This window comes from Pipistrellus kuhlii, unplaced genomic scaffold (genome assembly GCF_014108245.1).
Source record: "Pipistrellus kuhlii isolate mPipKuh1 unplaced genomic scaffold, mPipKuh1.p scaffold_m20_p_23, whole genome shotgun sequence".
In the NCBI taxonomy this organism is placed as follows: Eukaryota; Metazoa; Chordata; class Mammalia; order Chiroptera; family Vespertilionidae; genus Pipistrellus; species Pipistrellus kuhlii.
The window spans coordinates 12,085,590-12,105,170 of record NW_023425522.1 but is presented as its reverse complement, the minus strand read 5'-3'; the positions used below and the strand labels follow the sequence as shown (position 1 = coordinate 12,105,170).

Here is a 19,581-nt window from a genome sequence, read left to right as displayed (position 1 = left end):
AAAACAGACCATGTCTCCTCCTGTTTAAAAGCCTTTCATGATTCCCCATAATCTGCAATAAGATGCCTTGAACTGAGGTGCCCAGAAGCCAAAAGAATGTTAGGGCCAAGTGAGAGAGGATACACATGACAGCTCTGCCTGGAGCTCAGATACACTTGTTCATCTATGGGGTTTTCTTCTCTTTTTTCATTTTCTAGTAAATCATAACATATGTTACAAAAAGTACATATAATTGTATCACTTAATGAGGTTCCACAAACTAAACACACCCAGAGCAAAACTCCTGAAGTCTGTAGGAGAAACTGTTTTTAAGTGTAAAACAAGCAGATATGCTAGAGCGGATGAAACTTTGCATTAGTTTTTAAGATAAAACATGAAGCTGAGGAGAAATTTTGCACTTGAAGCAGCTCATTTTGATTACGCCCCTTCACAAACCCTGAACGCACTGCTTTGACCCCCCAAGTCAAAAGTTCATGCCATCCCTTGCCCTCCTTTTACAGTTGTCTTGTCTTAGCAGATTCCCACCGTAATGTCCAAATCTCACATATGACCCTGCTGGTGCTGCACTGACTTCCCAGGACCCATGAGAAAAAACAGACTGATGCTTGTGATGAGAAATATTTTATCATCAAGCAATAGATTCGGTAAAGGTGTGTTTCTCATTTAAATTCTAAGCACTGCCCTGTCTGGTGTGGCTCAGTTAGTTGAGCATCGTCCTGTGCACTGAGAGGCCCTGTTGGATTCCAGATCAGGGCAAATGTCCTGCTTGCAGGCTCAATCCCTAGTAGGGGATATGTGGGAGGCAGCCAACTGGTGTTTCTCTCTCTCCCTCTCCCTTCCCTCTCTGACTGAGAATCAATAAAAATGTATTTAAAAAAAAAAAATCTAAGCACCAGTACAATGAGATATAAAAGGAACAAGTTTCAGTCTGGATTTGAAAAAGGGACCAGGAAACTGAAATCCCACCAAAGAGGTGGCAAACTAAGGTTTGTTCTAAGACTGTGATAAAACAATTCTCTTAAGTTGGGTACTGACAGAACATTGTAAGTAGAAAGTCCTAAGCCTTGAGATCTGGAGCCCTAATTTTCCTAACCTAATCTCCCCCTCTTCCCACAGCCACCTAGAGCAACAGTGCACGAAGTGTCATCTGTTGGTGGATTCCCTGGTCTCCCCTTCCTCCTCTCTCCTCCCAAAATATCTTTGAGGTGTTCAAATAAAGTTCCTGATGCTGTCACAAGCTAGTAATGCAAAAGTGTGAGTAATATGTAAATGCCAAGATATAAGATAGCTAAACATAACTCAAAACATAATTTTAAATGCCATGAGAGTAGGAAAAAGTTAATATGTAAGGCTTCCTATATAATTAGATTTTATAAAAATTATATAATTAAAGACAATTTCAGGAAAAATGGAAATATGCATTCTTCGGTGGAATACAGAAACCAGTCTTTCCTTGCTTAACACATCAGCAGCAGTAAGCCAGAGGTCAAGGGCAATCAGATTTACAATTATGTATCAATCAAATCTTCCTTGGTCACTGTCCTAACTTGGCTCTATACTAAGTATTACGATTCCAAGGGCACAAAGCAGGAAAACTTCTTAGATAAGACAATCAGAAACTAAAAGGATGGTGTGTAAAGTTTTTTTTTTCTTCCCCTTTAAAATTTGCTTTCTCACTGAGGGGGGGGAAAAAAGGTAATTTTCTTATGGTTCTGTTTTCTGGGCCCCCAAAACAAACCATACAAGAGCAAAGTTTTTCCATATGTACAATGTAGAAAAAATATTGCTTAATTTCAAGCTATTTTTATTCTTACTTAAAGTTCAGGGTGACAGCTTTCTAAAAAAAACACACTGAGTGCCTACCATGTGCCAAATTATGTACTAAATGTGAGGACACAGCAGAAATAAAAGGTCCCTACCCTCACAGAGCTGACAGTATAAGAGTAAAGATAGGCATTTAACAAATAATTGCTTAGCAGCTAAGTGTTTCCCAAACTTTTGACATATGTGTACCCACCCCTTCTATAATTTTTGTAACGCTGAGTACTCCTCGTACTCATGAGAACGTAGAATTAGGCGCAGCTAAGCACTGTGCAGTGCATACCCCCACCAAACTCTTCCCGTACCTCTGGGGGTACATTTTGGGAAACACTGAATTACACTGCTACTATGTTGCAAAAAAAGAAATGCAGGATGCTAGGAGAAAATACAATAGGGGCCAGGAAAGGCTTCAAGAGAATAAAATAAAGAAATCCGCTAAGAGCGGTAGTCTCATGACAGAGATTCATAAAAATGGTAGAACTGCTCAGCCATCACTGTATTGGGGGACAAAAGAAATGATTACATTGAACTGTGGTAATTCAGGTCATGTGCCTTATGAAGTACCTTTATTTCACAGGCCCCGCAAGCTTGCCTAATTACAACCCATGAAACTGCAAAGTTCATTTTGGCTCAAAGAGAATGCTCTTTAGCTTTAGGCGCTCAGATGAAGGCCTTATACCTGGGACAAGAGAACAAGCCTGAAGTTGTCTGATGATGTGACTCAGTTCCCCCTGAAGATTAGCTCCACTGGAATTCTTGAGGGCCTCCAACATGCTCTCAGCATCAACAGTGCCATCACCTTCAGCATCAAACTGGGCAAAGGCCTACAAAAAAAGAGATGCAAGAAAATCAAGCTCCAAATTCTGGGGGGAAATTTTTTTTTAACAAAATTAAAAATTTTTTAATTGATTTGAGAAACATCAATTTGTTGTTCCACTTATTTATGCGTTTATTGGTTGCTTCTTATATGTGCCCTTACCAGAAATTGAACTCTCAACCTTGGTATTTCTTTCTTTTTTTTCTTTTTTTTAATATATTTTATTGAGTTTTGCAGAGAGGAAGGGAAGGGAGAGAGATAGAGAGCTAGAAAAGTCGATGAGAGAGAAACATCGACCAGCTGCCTCCTGCACACCCCCCACCAGGGATGTGCCCACAACCGATGTACATGCCCTTGACTAGAATCAAACCCGGGACCTTTCAGTCCGTAGACTGAGCCAAACTAGCATCGGCTCAACCTTGGTATTTCGAGATGATGTTCTATCAACTGAGCTACCAGGCAAGGGCCCACAATTCTTAAGGCCAATCTTTTTTGTTGTTGTTGGGCGATTCCCTATGTGTCATTCAAAGAACAAATGAATTCAGGATAGTAATTCACTGTGCTTTGCAGATATATGTATATAAGTATTACTACATGTATTTACAATTTTATCATCTCATTTCTATTTCAAAGGAGTACTCCAAAACAATTTAAGAAAAAAGTAACCAATACAAAATTTTTCACCTGGTTACAAAGTGCCAAATACACAGCTAGAATTAGAAAGAACTGGCTTAGAGTAACACCTCAGCTAAGATGGACTTTTCCTTTTAAATACTCTTCTGAAATATCTACTTCACAGCCCTGTTTTCGCTGACCTTTAACCATAATCCAACTTGCTCTTTATCCATGTTAGGGCCATTTGAGGAACTGAGTACAGCATAGGATTTGGTTTGAATCCTGCTCTATCACTACCTGGCTATATGACTTTATACTTATTTCTTTACTTCCATAAGCCTCAGCTGAAATATCACCAAACTCACAGGCTGCTGCCTGGATTAAGTAACAGGTGAACAGAGCCCAACAGTGAAAGCCCAGCAGCATTCCAAGTGCTTCCCTTCTCCTGTCCAGTCTACAATGTTACCCCTCCATAGCTTCTGACCCCGTTCCCTCTTATCCTATATGAGAGGAATATGCTAATTATACTAATTATCCATTACGCCATGAGGCATAGCAACCGACCACATAACGACCATCATGGATCTATAAGTAGGTGGGGCAGCGAACTACAAGCGGGCGGTGGAGAGCAGCTGGAGGTGGAGAGCTCCAGGATGGGGAGAGCCCCAGGAGGGGGCAGGGCAGCAAGCAAGTGGAAGGCAGAGAGCTACAGAAGGGGGCAGGGCAGCAAGCTATGAGGGGAGGCGGGGGGAGCTACGGGAGGGCAACAGAGAGCTACTGGCACACAGATTCGTGCGCAGGCCTACTAGTATCCTATAAGACTTTCCTCATTTGGTAACTGCCCCTATTCCCAGCTCTCTATCCTCCCTCATCAGTGGCTTCTTTCCTTCTGTTCATACACTCACTCACAGACACCCTCACCAGGAAATACTTCAGGGGTCTTCTACCCTCTCTTCTAAGCAATCCCCTCTCTTCCCTAAAACTCCTGCTCCTTTTCCTTATTTTCCTCCTTTATATATATATATATATTTGAGGTTTCAAACTAATACAAATATCCCTATTTCCATCACAGACCTCTGAACAATGCAATGTGTAATAGAAACATATACAATCCCTTGTGTTTGGATCCAAAAACCAAGACATAAATGCAGGATGGGGGACAGAGATTGGAAGCAATATCTGAGAAGGTTCTAGGTATTCTTTTTGCCTCTACTCAAGGTGACAAGATTATCCAAAAAGTTAATAGGGTTAAAGACTATACTAATCTACACTAATAAAAGAGTAAGATGCAAATTGACCGTACCTTCACAGCTCCCACCAACCAATCAGGAGTATGCAAACTAACCCAACAAAGATGGTGGGTTAATTGCACACGCAGGTGCCTAGTGGCTGGGGGTGGGACATTTGCATTATCGCAGGCATTCCGCACCACCCCAGCTGCTCTGGGCCTCTGGGCAGCGTGGGAAGGTGGAAAAATGGCTCCAGGCCAGAGCAAAAAGGCGGCTCCAGCCAGAGCGAAGGCCTATTCTCGCATGAATCTTTGTGCATCGGGCCTCTAGTCTAGGTATAATGTCCTAAAGGAGAGAAGATATATTATACTATTCTTTTCTGTTAGACCAAATAAAAGAGACTGAGTTTAGTTTTGAAGCTACACATCAAAAGGAAGAGAGTTACAGGCCAGTTGTTTTGCAGAGCATTTCTCAACTTGGGCTGTGTGATGCTTCCTCATGATTAGATTCAGGTGATGCTTTCTTAGCAGGAATACCACAGAAGAGATCAGAGGAAAGAGATCATGATGGAGAGACTAGAAATTCCCTATGAGGAACAGCTGAAGGACTGTACATCTCTGGTGTGGAGAAAACATGCCTGAGAGTAACAGAATCCTTCTCTTCAACGATCAGATGCGTTGTCATAGGAAGGAGCAGTGAAAATTAAGGTCCCTAAATAGAGATCAGAGAGAAAAGCTCATCAGAAAGACAAACTTGTGTGCTGTCAGTGGGTATGAAGATGGGTTAGGAGGCTCTGGGAAGGAATATCCACTCCATCCCTTAAGGCTTCAGAGCAACAGCTGGACAAGCCATCAGGAGTGTTCAAAGAAGTTAACACTGAACAAATGCATTTACCTCTGCTCCCTCTTGAAATCCCACTAAGACGATAGTATAAAGTGATGTTAAAGAACAAGGACAAAGAAGAGAAGAGGATGCAATAGCAACAAAATTTTGGAAGGTGGGAAGCAGATGGATGAGTAGTAACCGAGTTGGTTACCCCCAGAAAGTGGAATCCTAAACTGGACTGGGCAAAGAGCTTTACACTGTAAAGCTCCAAAGGACTTGGGAGTTGGTAGCAGTAGCTACTGCTTAAAGTGGCGGTATTACTATTTGAAAAAACAGTAACTGATTGGATAAACACTTATCTTAAGGAATTGATAGGATTTTCTTTTTGACAGGAAATGGGTGATAGATTGTGTATATTTTTTAAAAGAGGTCTCTGTTTAAGAGATATGTAATGAAATATTTATGAATTAAATGAATTATTTGTGAATGAAAAAAATTGCTTCAAGATAATTTGGAGGAAAAGTAGGTGGTGTTTAGATGAAATAAAACTGGCCTTTTTATTGGTAACTTTTAAAACTGGTTTACACATGCGTGGGAATTCATTCTCTTATTTGTACTTTAAAATTTTCCACTATAGGAAAAAAAAACAGATTCCCAGATTCCCAAATCTTCTTCCCAATCTTGGCAGAAGTTTGATTCTCTGGAGAGAACAGTACAGAGCATCTCTGGATTGGAAAATACCAGGCACAGTGTGACTACTACACTGAAAATAGGGGAATTCGTGTTTTCATGCAAAATATTTAAGACTCAACTTTCCCTTAGGGCTCCTAGAATGCTGGCAGCCAGTCTCATACCCTCCAGACATGAGACTTGAAAGAGTCTTCCCTGGGGTACCTGAGAAGCCAGGAGAACAGACCTACAGATGCTGGCATTGGCGAGCTTCCAGCCAATTCATTTCACAGTGAGGGTCACTGGTCACCAGCGATAGGCATAGAGCATCAGCCTTTTTTAGTCCCCCATTCTTTTTTTTCTTTTTCTTTTTCTTTCAGTTGTCAAGATTTTCCACACTTTTGTCTTTCACGACCTTGACATACTTGATGAGTTACAGGCCAGTTGTTTTGTAGAGCACTTCTCAACTTGGGCTGTGTGAAGATTAGATTCCTTCTGCTTCCTCAGGATTAGATTCAGGTTATGCCTTCTTAGCAGGAATACCACAGAAGTGACCCTGTGATCTTGGTACATAGTATCAGGAGTTGATTTGTTCCTTTACCATTGAAGTTACCTTTAATGACTTGGTTAAGATAATGTCTGCCAGGTTTCTGCATTTTAAAATAGCTATTTGCGCCAAAACCGGTTTGGCTCAGCGGATAGAGCGTCTACCTGCAGACTGAAATGTCCCAGGTTCGAATCCGGTCAAGGGCATGTACCTTGGTTGAGGGCACATTCCCGGTGGGGGATGTGCAGGAGGCAGCTGGTCGATGTATCTCTCTCATCGATATTTCTAGCTCTCTATCTCTCTCCCTTCTTCTCTGTGAAAAATCAATAAAATATATTTAAAATAAAATATTTCCAATAAAATAAAATAGCTATTTGGGGGGTTCATTTGAGATCTTGCTCTCTGGCATATGTTGTCATTTTAGCTCAAATAAACTCTTAAATCCTCATAGAACAAGCTTGCAAACAGCAGACTACCCACCGTGCAACTGGCTTATGAATCTGAGTCAGGCTCCTTAGGGGCACCATCCGTGCTTTTTTCCATCAGAAACCAGGGATGAGGCCACATATGTGTCCTGCATGTGTGTAGGTTGCAATGAACTTCTCGGATGGTGGAGGGGCAATTTCACAGCGGAGCAGAGTGGCTCTGTTTGCGCCACTGAGAGGAGCTCGGGGTACCTTTAGTCCCCCATTTTTTTATTTTATTTTTTTTAATATACTAGAGGCCCATTTGTGCAAGAATAGGCCTTTCTTCCCCTGGCTGCAGCACCGGCTTCCCTCCGGCACCCAGGACCCAGGCCTTCGTTCAGACCACCGCCTTCTGCCTTCACTCCAGCTGAAGCCACCTTCTGCCTTTGCTCTGGCCCTGCTGCCCTCCTGTAGCTCCCCCGACTCCCCCACATCCCCCTCATAGCAAGCGTCCTGCCCCAGCTGCTCTGCACATCAATTTGCACATTCCCTCCTTATTGGCTATGGGCGCCGCCATCTTTGTGACAGTCAATTTGCATATTCCATATTTATTAGATAGTATCTTTATTGGTTTCAGAGAGGAAGGGATAGAGAGATAGAAACATCAATGGTAAGAGAATCATTGATTGGCTGCCTCCTGCATGTCCCCTAATGGGGATCAAGCCCATAATCTGGGCATGTGCCTTTGACAGGAATTGAACCTGAGACCCTTCAGTCCGCAGGTTGATGCTCTACCTACTGAGCCAAACCAGCTAGTTCAGTCCCCCACTTTTAAATGAGTACACAGCCCAGGACCACTAGACATTTGAAGAAAGGAATAATATGAAACAGAAAGGACTATTCAATGAGAATAGAAAGACTATTATTAATAACTTCAGAGAAATATTTTAAAGATATTTTTAATACAAGCTTTACTGAGGTTTAATACAGTGAGTTTTAGTATATTCCCTTACTCAGAAAGCTACTAGAGGATGTGGCCACTTGAAGAAATACACCAAGAAAGAGGAAGAATGGGATCCAACCAAGAGAAAATGAATCCCCAGATAATGGAGATCCTAAGATGATACCTGCACAGAAGACCTAGAGAATACCAAGTTTATTAGTAGATTGAAGCAGATCAGAAGGCACTAGGAAACAGACTTTGAGAACATGAACTGATAAAATACCAACATAACTGAACATATGTTTATGTGAGAAGAGATTTAGACAGAAAATCTGGGATTAAATTAATGATAAAAGACAAAAATATTAAGTAAAAGAAAAGTACTAATTTAATGGTTAACTCCAAAGAAAATAAGATGTGCAATAAAGGAAAAGTAATCATGGAATACTACATGGACAAGCTATGAACAAAATGTATATAGTAATTAAAATATCAAGAGTGAAAAAATATAAACAAGGGAGGACAAGAGATATGCAGGTATAGACAAGGACAGGAAGGTGAAAGACAACTAAAGTCTCATATTTTACAGTGGAAATAAAATGGATAGTTCTAAACCTAAGAACTCAAAGAATATAAACACAGTCAGACTAGGAAGAAATCTGGATTCGAATATGATGTCAGATTTACTGCTTACTCTGAGATCTCAATTCCTCTTTCCACCCCACCTTTCTTCATAGCTTATCGTGAGGCTCCAAAGGCTTAGCAAAGAAGACTATGCCTATTAAACCACAAAGAGCTATTACACTCTAGATAAAAGGCCATTATTGCTCTGTAGAGAAGAGACGGAAGAGCTGGCTGACTGCAGATTTACATCCATTTGCCTTGGTCTGAAGACAGCATGAGACAGGGCACAGGCCCTTCTCTTTGACCACTACTGAGATCAAGACTATGGTACATACATGAGAATGTGCTAAACTCATCACAGACCAGAACTGTGTGCCCAGACCATCAGAATGCAATGCAGTGGGCATAGGCTGCACACTAGTTCAACTTGGGAGAAAAACGCTCCATCAGAAGTCGAAAGACCTGTATCTGCTCTCAGTTCTGCTACTTATTGACTGAGAGGACCACTATCCATTTAAGGCCTAGTTCACTCATCTGTAAGACTGTCTCACACCCCATGTCTAAGTGAAATAGTAAAAGGACTCTCACATAAAAGAAGGAGTAAACAATCTAGTGTAAAACAAAAATAGAGAAAAATAACACTACTAATAGCAACATTTATTGAGCATTAAGCATGTGCCAGGCACTGTTCTAGGTGATTCACATGAACTAATTCATAATTCTCACATCAACTAGGTAAGGCAGATAGTATTAATATGCTTATTTTACAGGTGAGGCAACTGAAACACAAAGCGGTCATGTAAGTCAGTCAAAGTCACATGGTTTGAGGATGGAATGGGGATCTGTCCACAAGCAGGCTGGCTCCAGGGCCCAATTCTCAAGCTCACTCTAAAGAACAGTAGAATAGGTAGACTTATAAAGCAGCAAACCTGCTGATACCATTAACAGGCTAACTACAGGATATTTATAGTTATAATAATAACTATCCAGGATATTACAGAAGGGAGTCCCTTTATGGGGGAAGGGAGGGAGACAGGTTGCATGCAATGGTTACTAAGGTCCCAGCCAGCTCAGACTCTAGACAAGGTGCCAAACCAGTTTCATCCCCCCAATTTACCATGTTCTTTCTCACCTAAAAAGGTACAGCACATGCTGTACCTTTCTTCCTTTGCCTGGCAAATTCTTCCAGCCTCTCAAGCTCTGGTTTGGTGAAGCCTTTCCCAAACTCCATTCTATTATTAAATGCTTCTCTGTGAACCTTTTCTTAAAACATTGTTTTAGCTTATTTGTTTGTTTGCTTATTTATTTAAATATATTTTTACTGATTTCAGAGAGGAAGGGGAGGTAGAGAGAGATAGGAACATCAATGATGAGAATCATTGATTGGCTGTCTCCTGCACACCCCCGGCTGGAGATCGAGCCTGCAACCCAGGCAGGTGCCCTTGACTCTTCAAATCCAGGAATCTTCAGCCTGCAGGCCAATGCTTTATCCACTGAACCAAACCAGCTAGGGCTAATTATTTATTTACTAGAAGCCCGGTGCACAAAAATCATGCACAGGGGGTGAGAGGGTCTTCTCAACCCAGCCTGCGCCCTCTCCACTCCAGGACCCCTTGGGGAATGTCCAACTGTCCATCTCTCTCACAATCCTGGAACACTGGCTCTTAATCGCTCACCTGCCTGTCTACCTAACTGCCCCCCTGTCGACCTGATCACCCCTAACTAACCCCTGCTGCCAGCCAGGTCACCCCCAACAGCTCCCTCCCTGCCAGCCTGGTCGCTCCTAACCCCCCCCCCCCCCCGCTCCCCACCTGTACCAGCCTGGTCACCCCTTACTGCTCCCCCTGAGGACCTGGCACCCCCAACTGCCCCCTCTGCCAGCCTTGTTGCCCCTAACTGCCCCTTCCAACCGCCTAGTCGCCCTTCACCGCACCCCCTGCCAGCCTAATTGCCCCCAACTGCCCATCCCTGCTGGCCTGGTCGCCTCTAACTGTCCCCCCTGCTGGCCTGGTCACCTCTTACTGCTCCCCCTGCCGGCCTTGTCACCCCCAACTGCCCCCCCTGCCGGTTTGGTTGCCCCTCACGTTCCCCCCTCTTCCCCTCTCCCCTGCCAGCCTGGTTGCCCCAAGCAGCCTACTGTTCTGTCGTTTGGTCGTCCCTCACTAACCCCCCTGCCAGTCTGGTCATAGACAGCCATCTTGTGAGGGCGTGAGGGTTAATTTGCATATTATATCTTTATTATATAGGATTTGAGAGAGCGAGAAAGAAAGGAGGGAGAAAGACAAAGACACACAGAGAGAGACATTGATTTTTGTTGTTCCATTATCTATGCATTCACTGGTTGATTCTTGTATGTTTGCTGACCATGATCAAACCCACAACCTTGGTATATAGGGATGATGCTTTAACCAACTGAGCTATTTGGCCACAGCTTCTCTATAGTTCTTTATAGTGGAAAGGGCTTAGGATGGACAAAAGGGAAGAGAAAGAGAACAAAGAACAAAATTCCTACATGTATGGGAAGCAGTGAATAGACTTAGATGCTTAAAGAGTACTGGGAGATCAGAGTGGAAAGACTTAAATGCCTAAATGTTAGACTAACATTTGACACTGACGTTTATAAAGCAAGACAGAACGTGATGAAGTGGCATTTTGAAATCAGGAAAAGGCAAGAGAGAGACTTAACCTTTCCTCCACAGCCCTCTTGGATCATGAACTGTTCCACAAGAAGCCAATACCATCATCTTCCTCACAGCAAAGCACTCAGAGCCCAAATCACCCAAGATCTTTCTCCTCTAAACCACCACATCACCTTTAATGGCCACCACTCACTGAAGACTTCCTGTGCACTGGAGTACTACAGGCTAAGGCTAGGGGCCTCCCAGCCTCGCTGCAGAACAGGACTGGGCAGTGCGCTCTAAGTGCCGAGTGACCTGTACAGAAGAGAAAGCAAAAAGCCGAAAGGGTGGGGCTGGAAACACCATTATGCAGAAGCCATCTGAATCGTGCCAGAAGAAAGGCTTGGTTCTGGTCAGGTGACAAGGAAGGTATCCCACTGGCTAGAGCATAGGACTTGAGCAGGAGACAGAGACAGATGAGATCAGACAGGGGAGCAGGCCAGCCTGTGGGCTCCCCCTCAGTCAGAGGATCCCTCAGGAAGTGGGGAGCCCCCATGGGCTGTGAGCTGAGGATAAGCAATGCTTATAGCCTGCTTCATCTTTATGGTGCATATACACGTCTCTCACACTCTGAATCTTGAAAGGGTAGAGAATTACAACTGTATTATATTTGCATGGTTCTGGAGCTCAGAGCCATTTTAAATTAGTTGATTAATAGTTCTAACATGGTAACACCAAAATAGTATTGTTACCTTAATCAATAAAGAAATTAAAAAAAAAAAAGAAATCAAGTGCAATCTAAAAAAAAAAAATAGTATTGTTCTCCAAATTTCCTCTAAACCCAAGTGACTAAGAGCCTTTTAAAATTTTCACTAATATTTAACTGTTTCCTCAACATCAAGAAATATATATATATATATATATTGATTTCAGAGAGGAAGGGAGAGGGAGAGAGAGAAACATCAATGATGAGATAGAATCATTGATTGACTGCCTCCTGCACACCCCACACTGGAGACTGAGCTTGCAACTAGGGCATGTGCCCTGACCAGGAATCGAACTGTGACCTCCTGGTTCATAGGTTGACACTCAACCACTGGGCTATGCAGCGCCCTCTTTTTTGTTGTTATTATTAATTCTCACCAGAGAATATTTTTTCCATTGATTTTTAGAGGGAGTAAAGGGAGGGAGAGGGAAAGAGAGAGAAAGAGAGATAGGGAGAAGAAGGGGGAAAGGAAGGGGAAAGGAGTAGAGAGGAAAGGAGAGGCAGGGGGAGAGGAAGAGGATGAGGAAGAAGAGAGGGAAAGAGAGGGGGGGAGGGAGGGGAAAAGGAAGAAGAAGAAGAAGAAGAAGAAGAGGAGGAGGAGGAGGAGGAGGGGGGGGGGAGGAGGAGGAGGGGGAGAAGGAGGAAGAGGAGGAAGAAGAGGAAGAAAGAGAGAGAGAGAGAGAGAGAGAGAGAGAGAGAGAGAGAGAGAGAGACACGCAACATTGATTGGTTGCCTCCTGCACACCCCCTGACAGGGGTGGGGGACTGAACCTGCAACCCATACGTTTGTGGGCTGACACTCCAACCACTGAGTTTCACTGGCCAGGGCAAGAAATATCTTATTATTAAAAGGTTACAGATTGCTGAAACCGGTTTGACTCAATGGATAGAGTGTCGGCTTGGGGACTGAAGGGTCCCGGGTTCGATTCCGGTCAAGGGCATGTACCTTGGTTGTGGGCACATCCCCAGTAGGGATGTGCAAGAGGCAGCTGATCGATGACTTTCTCTCATCGATGTTTCTAGCTCTCTATCTCTCTCCCTTCCTCTCTGTACAAAATCGATAAAATTTATTTTTTTTTTTAAAAAAAGGTTACAAATTGAATATAAAATACAAGTTTGGGAGAATGAAGACTGCACCATATTCAATCTCTTAAATGAAAACTGAGGACATTATTGTGGAAACACTCAGTGCTGGCTATACACCAGGATTGTGCTAAGACAATAAACAAATGAATAAAAATGGTCCTCCCATCAGGGTTTTCAATCCAATGAATTTCCAAAGTAGGCACCAAAACAAATATGAAAAATTAATAAAATAAGACCTATTCATATAATTCCTACTTTAAAGCCATCTGCTATCAGCCTGTGTTGAGTACTTTTTTCTGCTCTATAGTATACATGATTTTCTGGAAGCATATAATATTAAGAGCACAAATATCTAATCTCTAATCTCTAATGTCAAATAAGAATTTAATTTTAACTCTATTTTTCTTCTAATAGGAGTCAATTAAATATTGCTTCCTGTAAGCAAACAGTATTTCTCCATGGACCACACCCACCATGAGAAAAGAAAAATAACATTTCAGACTCCGGGCGATACAGCAACTTCTTTAGGACACCACCTTAAGCAATTATGGTTAGAAACGTGAAGGCAAGACAGCTATGTGGACATAGAGAGCAATGCAAATTAGTAGCCAAAAAAACCCCCAACATTTAAACATTGGAAACTCTTAGCTATTATAATAGTAAATAATGTACACCAATGATAACTTGCTCTATGGTGCTAGCTCTCATAAACTGAAGAGAAACAATTCATCATTTTAGTTGCTACTATAAAGGTATTGTATTAGTACACAAAAATCCTTAAGCTTTTATTAGAATATCACACTACATTTTTCAGAAGCTTACATGTGGAATTAAATAAGACACAAAAATGTGTACTTAATCAAGTCAAAAGGCAGACTTGTTTTTAAAGCAGAAATCAAATGCATGGCTAATATTTACTTATTTTTATATTACTAATATAATAATCCCTTACTTATAGAGAAGACAACCGACCACAGTGAGATGATCCCAATCACTAGGTATTATTATTATTAATTTCAATCCTCATTGAAAGCTATGTTTTATTACTTTTAGAAAGGAAGGAAGGAAGGAAGGGAGAGAGGGAGAGAGACATCAATATCAGTTGCCTCCCTTCTGCACCCTAACCAGGAATTGAACCTGCAACCTAAGTATATGCCCTGACTGGCAATCGAACCCACAACTTTTTTTTAGTGTATGAAGACGACGCTCCAACAGGCTGAACCATCTGGCCAGGGCCCAATCATTAGGTGTTTAAACTTTGGCTAAGCCTTCACTTTTGAGTCAGAACCATTCTCTTCAAATAACCAGTGCTAACCAGTGAGAGTCATGAAATTGTAGTAACAACCCAGGCTCCAACTCTCCCACCCAAATCTGCCATAATCGCCTCCTAACTGATCAGCTTGGGTCCACTCTGACCCCACTCTGGTTCTCCTACAAGGCACCACAACTAGCACGGCACTTTATTTAACACTCCCGTTTCCAAACTTCCATTCAACAGAGGATGCAAAGAATTCCCACAATCTGGTACCTGCCTACTTCTCTAACCTTGTTCTCCTCCTGCTGTATTCTATGATCTAGCCACATGAATAAAAGACTGCTAATTAACCAATATCTATTTTCTTCCTCAGTAATTAAATTCTGAGTTTTAGCTGAATATGTGGCTTTCATCCTTCAAATCTGAGCTGAAATGTTACTCTCTCAGGTATGAGTTAAGTCTTCCTTGACTCCCTAGATGAGGTCAATTACTCTTGCTATTTTTCCCTTACACCTTCCCTTGGATAAACTCACCATGCCTATAATTGCTGGGTTAATGTGAATCTCTTTCAGTATTACAAACTCTTTAAGAGCAAGTATCTGCTCTGCCCACTGTCACCCAAGTGTTTGGCACAGTATATGCCCAACAAATATTTGTTCAATAAACAAATGGATAATGTCATAGCCCTTGCATAATTTCTGGACACACCTTGAGTACTTCCTGGCTTTACCTTACAGGACTCCTGTAAACTTCACCTGTAGTTCTATTCCTGTCTAACAATATCATAATGTAAACACTATTTCTCTACTTTCTCTTTTGGACAATTCTGAAATGTGTCAACTCCTTCAACAGATCCACACAGCTCTTTCTTGCACAGCTTCATTTTTCTTATACTACCTAGGACTAGAGTGGAAAGTATTATGGATATTCTTGGAATTTTTAAAAAATGGAACAGCAATTTTGAGAAAGAAGAACAAAGTTGAAAGTATCATGCTATCTGATGTCAAACTACATTACAAGGTTATAGTAATCAAAGCATCCTGGTACTAGCATAAAAACAGACACATAGATTAATAAAACAAAGTAGAGAGCACAAAAATAAACCCACACATTTCTCTTACCAATATTTTTTTCTAATGTATTCCCTCAGACGAGGGAAACAAAAGAAAAAATAAACAAATGGGACTACATCAAACTAAAAAGTTTTCACACAATAAAGGAAACTAGCAACAAAACAAAAAGACAACCTATTGAATGGGAGAAGATATTCAACAATGATATATCTGATAAGAAAATATGTATATATGTATATATATAAATATGTAAATATGTATATATATATATATATATATATATATATATATATGTCTCCAAAATTTATAAAGAGCTCCTACAACTCAACACCAAAACAAACAACCCCATTAAGAAATGGGCAGAGGTTGCCAAAACCGGTTTGGCTCAGTGGCTAGAGCGTCAGGTCCAAGTTCGATTCCGGTCAAGGGCATGTACCTTGGTTGCAGGCATATTCCCAGTGGGGGGCGTGCAAGAGGCAGCTGATCGATGACTCTCATCGATGTTCCTAACTCTCTATCTCTCTCCCTTCCTCTCTGTAAAAAAAATCAATAAAATATATTTTTTTAAAGAAAAAGAAAAAAGAAGAAATGGGCAGAGGACCTAAATAAATACTTCTCCAAAGAGGAAATACAGGTGGCCAATAGACATATGGAAAGATGCTCAATGTCACTAATCATCAGAGAAATGCAAATAAAACCACAACGAGGTATCTCTTCACACCTGTCAGAATGGCTATCATCAATAAGTCAACAAATAACAAGGTTGGCAAAGATGTGGAGAAAAGGGAACCCTTGTGCACTGTTGGTGGGAATGCAGATTGATGCAGTTATATGGAAAACAGTACAGAGGTTCCTCAAGAAATTAAAAATGAGCCCTAGCCAATTTGGCTCAGTGGATAGTGTGTCAGCCTGCAGATTGAAGGGTCCCGGGTTTGATTCTGGTCAAGGGCACATCCCCAGGTTGCAGGCTCAATCCCCAGTAGGGGCCGTGCAGGAGGCAGCCAGCCGATCAATGATTCTTTCTCATCATTGGTGTCTCCCTCTCCCTTCTTCTCTGAAACCAATATATACATACATACATATATATATATATATATATATATATATATATATATATATATATATATATAATTTAAAAATAAAACTTCAAAAAAGAAAAAGAAATGAAATTGTCTTATGATCCAGCAATTGCACTTTGGAGTATATATCCAAAAAAATCCAAAACACTAATTTGAAATGATATATGCAACCTTATGTTCAACTGCAGCATTATTTATAATAGCCAAGATATAGGAGCAACCCAAGTGACCTTCAATAGACTAGTGCAGTGGTTGGCAAACTCATTAGTTAACAGAGCCAAATAGCAACAGTACAACGATTGAAATTTTTTTTCTTTTTAATATATTTTATTGATTTTAGAGAGGAAGGAAGAGGGAGAGAGTGATAGAAACAACAAGAATGAGAATCATTGATTGGCAGCCTCCTGCATGCCCCCTACTGGGGGATCAAGCCCTCAACCCAGGCTTGTGCCCTTGACCAGAATGGAATTGAGGACCCTTCTTCCACTGAGCCAAACCAGCTAGAGTTGAAATTTCTTTTGAGAGCCAATTTTTTAAACTTAAACTTCTAACACCACTTCAAAATAGACTCGCCCAGGCTGTGGTATTTTATGAAAGAGTCACACTCAAGGGGCCAAATAGCTGCTGTGATACTAGCCGAAACCAGTTTGGCCCAGTGGATGGGGCTTCGGCCTGCAGACTTGAAGGGTCCCGGGTTAGATTCCGGTCAGGGACGTGTGCCTTGGTTTCGGGCATATCCCCAGTGGGGGATGTGCAGGAGGCAACTGATCCGATGTTTCTCTCTCATCGATGTTTCTCGCTTTCTATTACCTCTCTCTTCCTCTCTGTAAAAAATCAATAAAATATATTTTTAAAAAAAAGCTGTGATACTATATACAATGAAATCATTATTACTTGACCATAAAAAAGAATGAAATCTTACCATTTGTGACAGTGTGGATATACCTGGAGTTATTATACTAAGTGAAATAAGTTAGAGAAAGACAGAAACTATATAATAGCACTTGTCTGTGAAACCTAAAGAACAGAATAAATGAACAAACAAAACTGAAACAGACTTATAGATAGAGGACTGGTTGCCAGAGGGAAGGTGGGTTGGGGGACTGAGTGAAAAAGATGAAGAGATTAAGAAGTACAAATTGTAGCTACAGAATAGTCATTGGTAGTTACAGAATAGCATAGGAATATAGTCAGTAACATTGTATGGTGCCAGGAGGATACTTGAAATATCAAAATACTTTGTAAAATAGCTGTACTCCTGAAACTAATACAATATAACATTGAAAGTAACCTGTAATTGAAAGAAAAAAGAAAAGAAAGAAAACCCTCACTCACTAATATGACCAACATTTTCAAGTGTTGGGATGCCTTACAGGTCTTTTTTGTTTAAAGGAAAATATAAAAAACATACAGACCATATTATCTGAATCTGGCCAGGTACAGGAAAACATTCTTAAAATATTTTACAAGCCTCTGGATCACTTTTTTTATGTAGTCACTTTTTTATGGCATTACAAGTAGCTGTCAATTTGCTGCTTTATGTACTCACACTTACTTCACTGACAATCCTACTTATTTTCAAAAATGAAGCACCTTTTGTTATAACATTGTGGAGTTAAATAAAATAGAGTCCCAAGAAGGAGGTAGTGGAGATAAGACCAACGAAAATCAAGAGATATGAGTGACAGGCTCAGTTTTGCCAATGATTTCCTGGCTAACCCTGGATCAGTTCTTTTAGTAACAATCTAAGTTCTCTTCTTAACTCTAAAGTGAAGTGTTCCCTACACCTAATTCCTTAGATCCTTTCCAAGGAAAATATTTCGTTGCCATATCGACTTGCTGTTAATAATTTAATAGAGGTGACATAGGTAATTATGCCAAGAACCATAATGACAAGTATTCACGGGAAATCTGGTATTTACCTATATAAGCTTTGGGCTCAATGAAGGTTTAAGTTAGTCTAAAACATGGTTCTTCAAAGATCTAAAACTAAACGTTTTTGCCTGAGGAGGATGGCTTTTAGAATGTGTTTTTCCAATATATTATTCTCCTCCCACATTTTGTTAGGCGCCCACACTGGATTCAAAAAAAGGTGCTCAGTAAACCTCCCTGGCCAATAAAACAATGGTTCTCACTGGCACTCCCTAGATTACTACACCTCCTTTCCCTTAAGCTATTCTGGAGCCTGATAAGAAAGCTCCATAGAGCAGTGGATCCAGCTTCCGGCACCTGCATTAACAACAAAATGCAAAGGACATCTGGTCTTGTTCAGTTTTTCAGAGCAAGATCTAGTCTAGGCTTTCCACATTTCTATGAAAAGTTAAAGCAATCTGTAGCCGCCTCTGGCGGTAAACAGACTGAAAACACCCATGCAAGTCCCGGCACCCTCTGCTTTCGTTCTCGGAAGCTGTGTGGGTTCTACCTGGCCGCTGCAAAGCCACCGCCCACCTCTTATCGCCCAAGGGGACGATCGCCTTACACCCCCCCTCCCCGCCCCGCAGTCCCAGGCAGCCCTGACCTCCTCGAACTGCTCGCCCGAGCAGCCGGCGCCACGAGCCTCCAGCAGTTCCCGGAACTGCTCCAGGGTGACGGACTCCTCGCCGCGGCCCAACCGCTCCTCCAGCCAGCGCAGCAGCGCGCCGTGGTGCCTAGACACCAGGGACTCGCAGGGCGGCGAGGGCCGCAGCGCAGCCGCCGCCTCTCGCAGCCGGGCCGGCTCCAACAGCGCCGGGGCCGGCGGCAGCGCCGGGGCAGCAGGGCCTGGGCCGGGGGCCATGCCGGGGTCCGTGGCCCAGTCCTGGTGCGGGCCCCAGCCCTCGCCCCCGGGGGCTGCCGCTTCGTCTTCACTGCTGTGACTCGGAGCGTTCCCCATGGGGTCTCCGTCTCGGGCGCCCGGCTCTGTCGCCGCTGCCGCCGCCGCCTCCCCGCCTCGACCTGTCAACCTCAGTACCCGGCGGGCGGGGACGGGGAGGGGACGACGGCGGCAGCAGCGGTGACTTCCGGCTTCCTCGCCGTCAAGCGAGGACGGCTGTCGCTAAGGCGCCGCCAAGCGGACCCTCCCCGCTGTCGTGAGACAGCCACTGTGGACAGCGTCAGCGAAGGGCGGAACTGCGAGTCCCCTGGCCTCCGGGGTCACTATCTTTGTTAGGGGCTGACTGACATCCGGCCAGCCGAGAAGGCCTTTCCGCTGCTCAGTTTCTCGGGATC

The 19,581-nt window shown here is 42.4% G+C and overlaps 1 protein-coding gene across 3 annotated transcripts in view; it reads right to left on the bottom strand.

Annotated features, from left to right (window-relative positions):
* The window catches only part of ZZEF1 (zinc finger ZZ-type and EF-hand domain containing 1), a 107,876-nt gene extending 88,490 nt beyond the window's left edge, over window positions 1-19,386 (bottom strand). For 2 of the 3 annotated variants that reach the window (XM_036452319.2, XM_036452318.2), the window contains exons 1-2: window positions 18,893-19,386; window positions 2,501-2,645 (exon numbers count right to left, since the gene is read on the bottom strand). In XM_036452319.2, coding sequence (XP_036308212.1) covers window positions 2,501-2,645; window positions 18,893-19,246 — 499 coding nt within the window. In that variant the 5' untranslated portion in view covers window positions 19,247-19,386. The remainder of the gene's footprint in view (window positions 1-2,500; window positions 2,646-18,892) is intronic. The other variant, XM_036452317.2, reaches the window with a different exon arrangement.
* Between the last annotated feature and the right edge of the window lie 195 nt (window positions 19,387-19,581).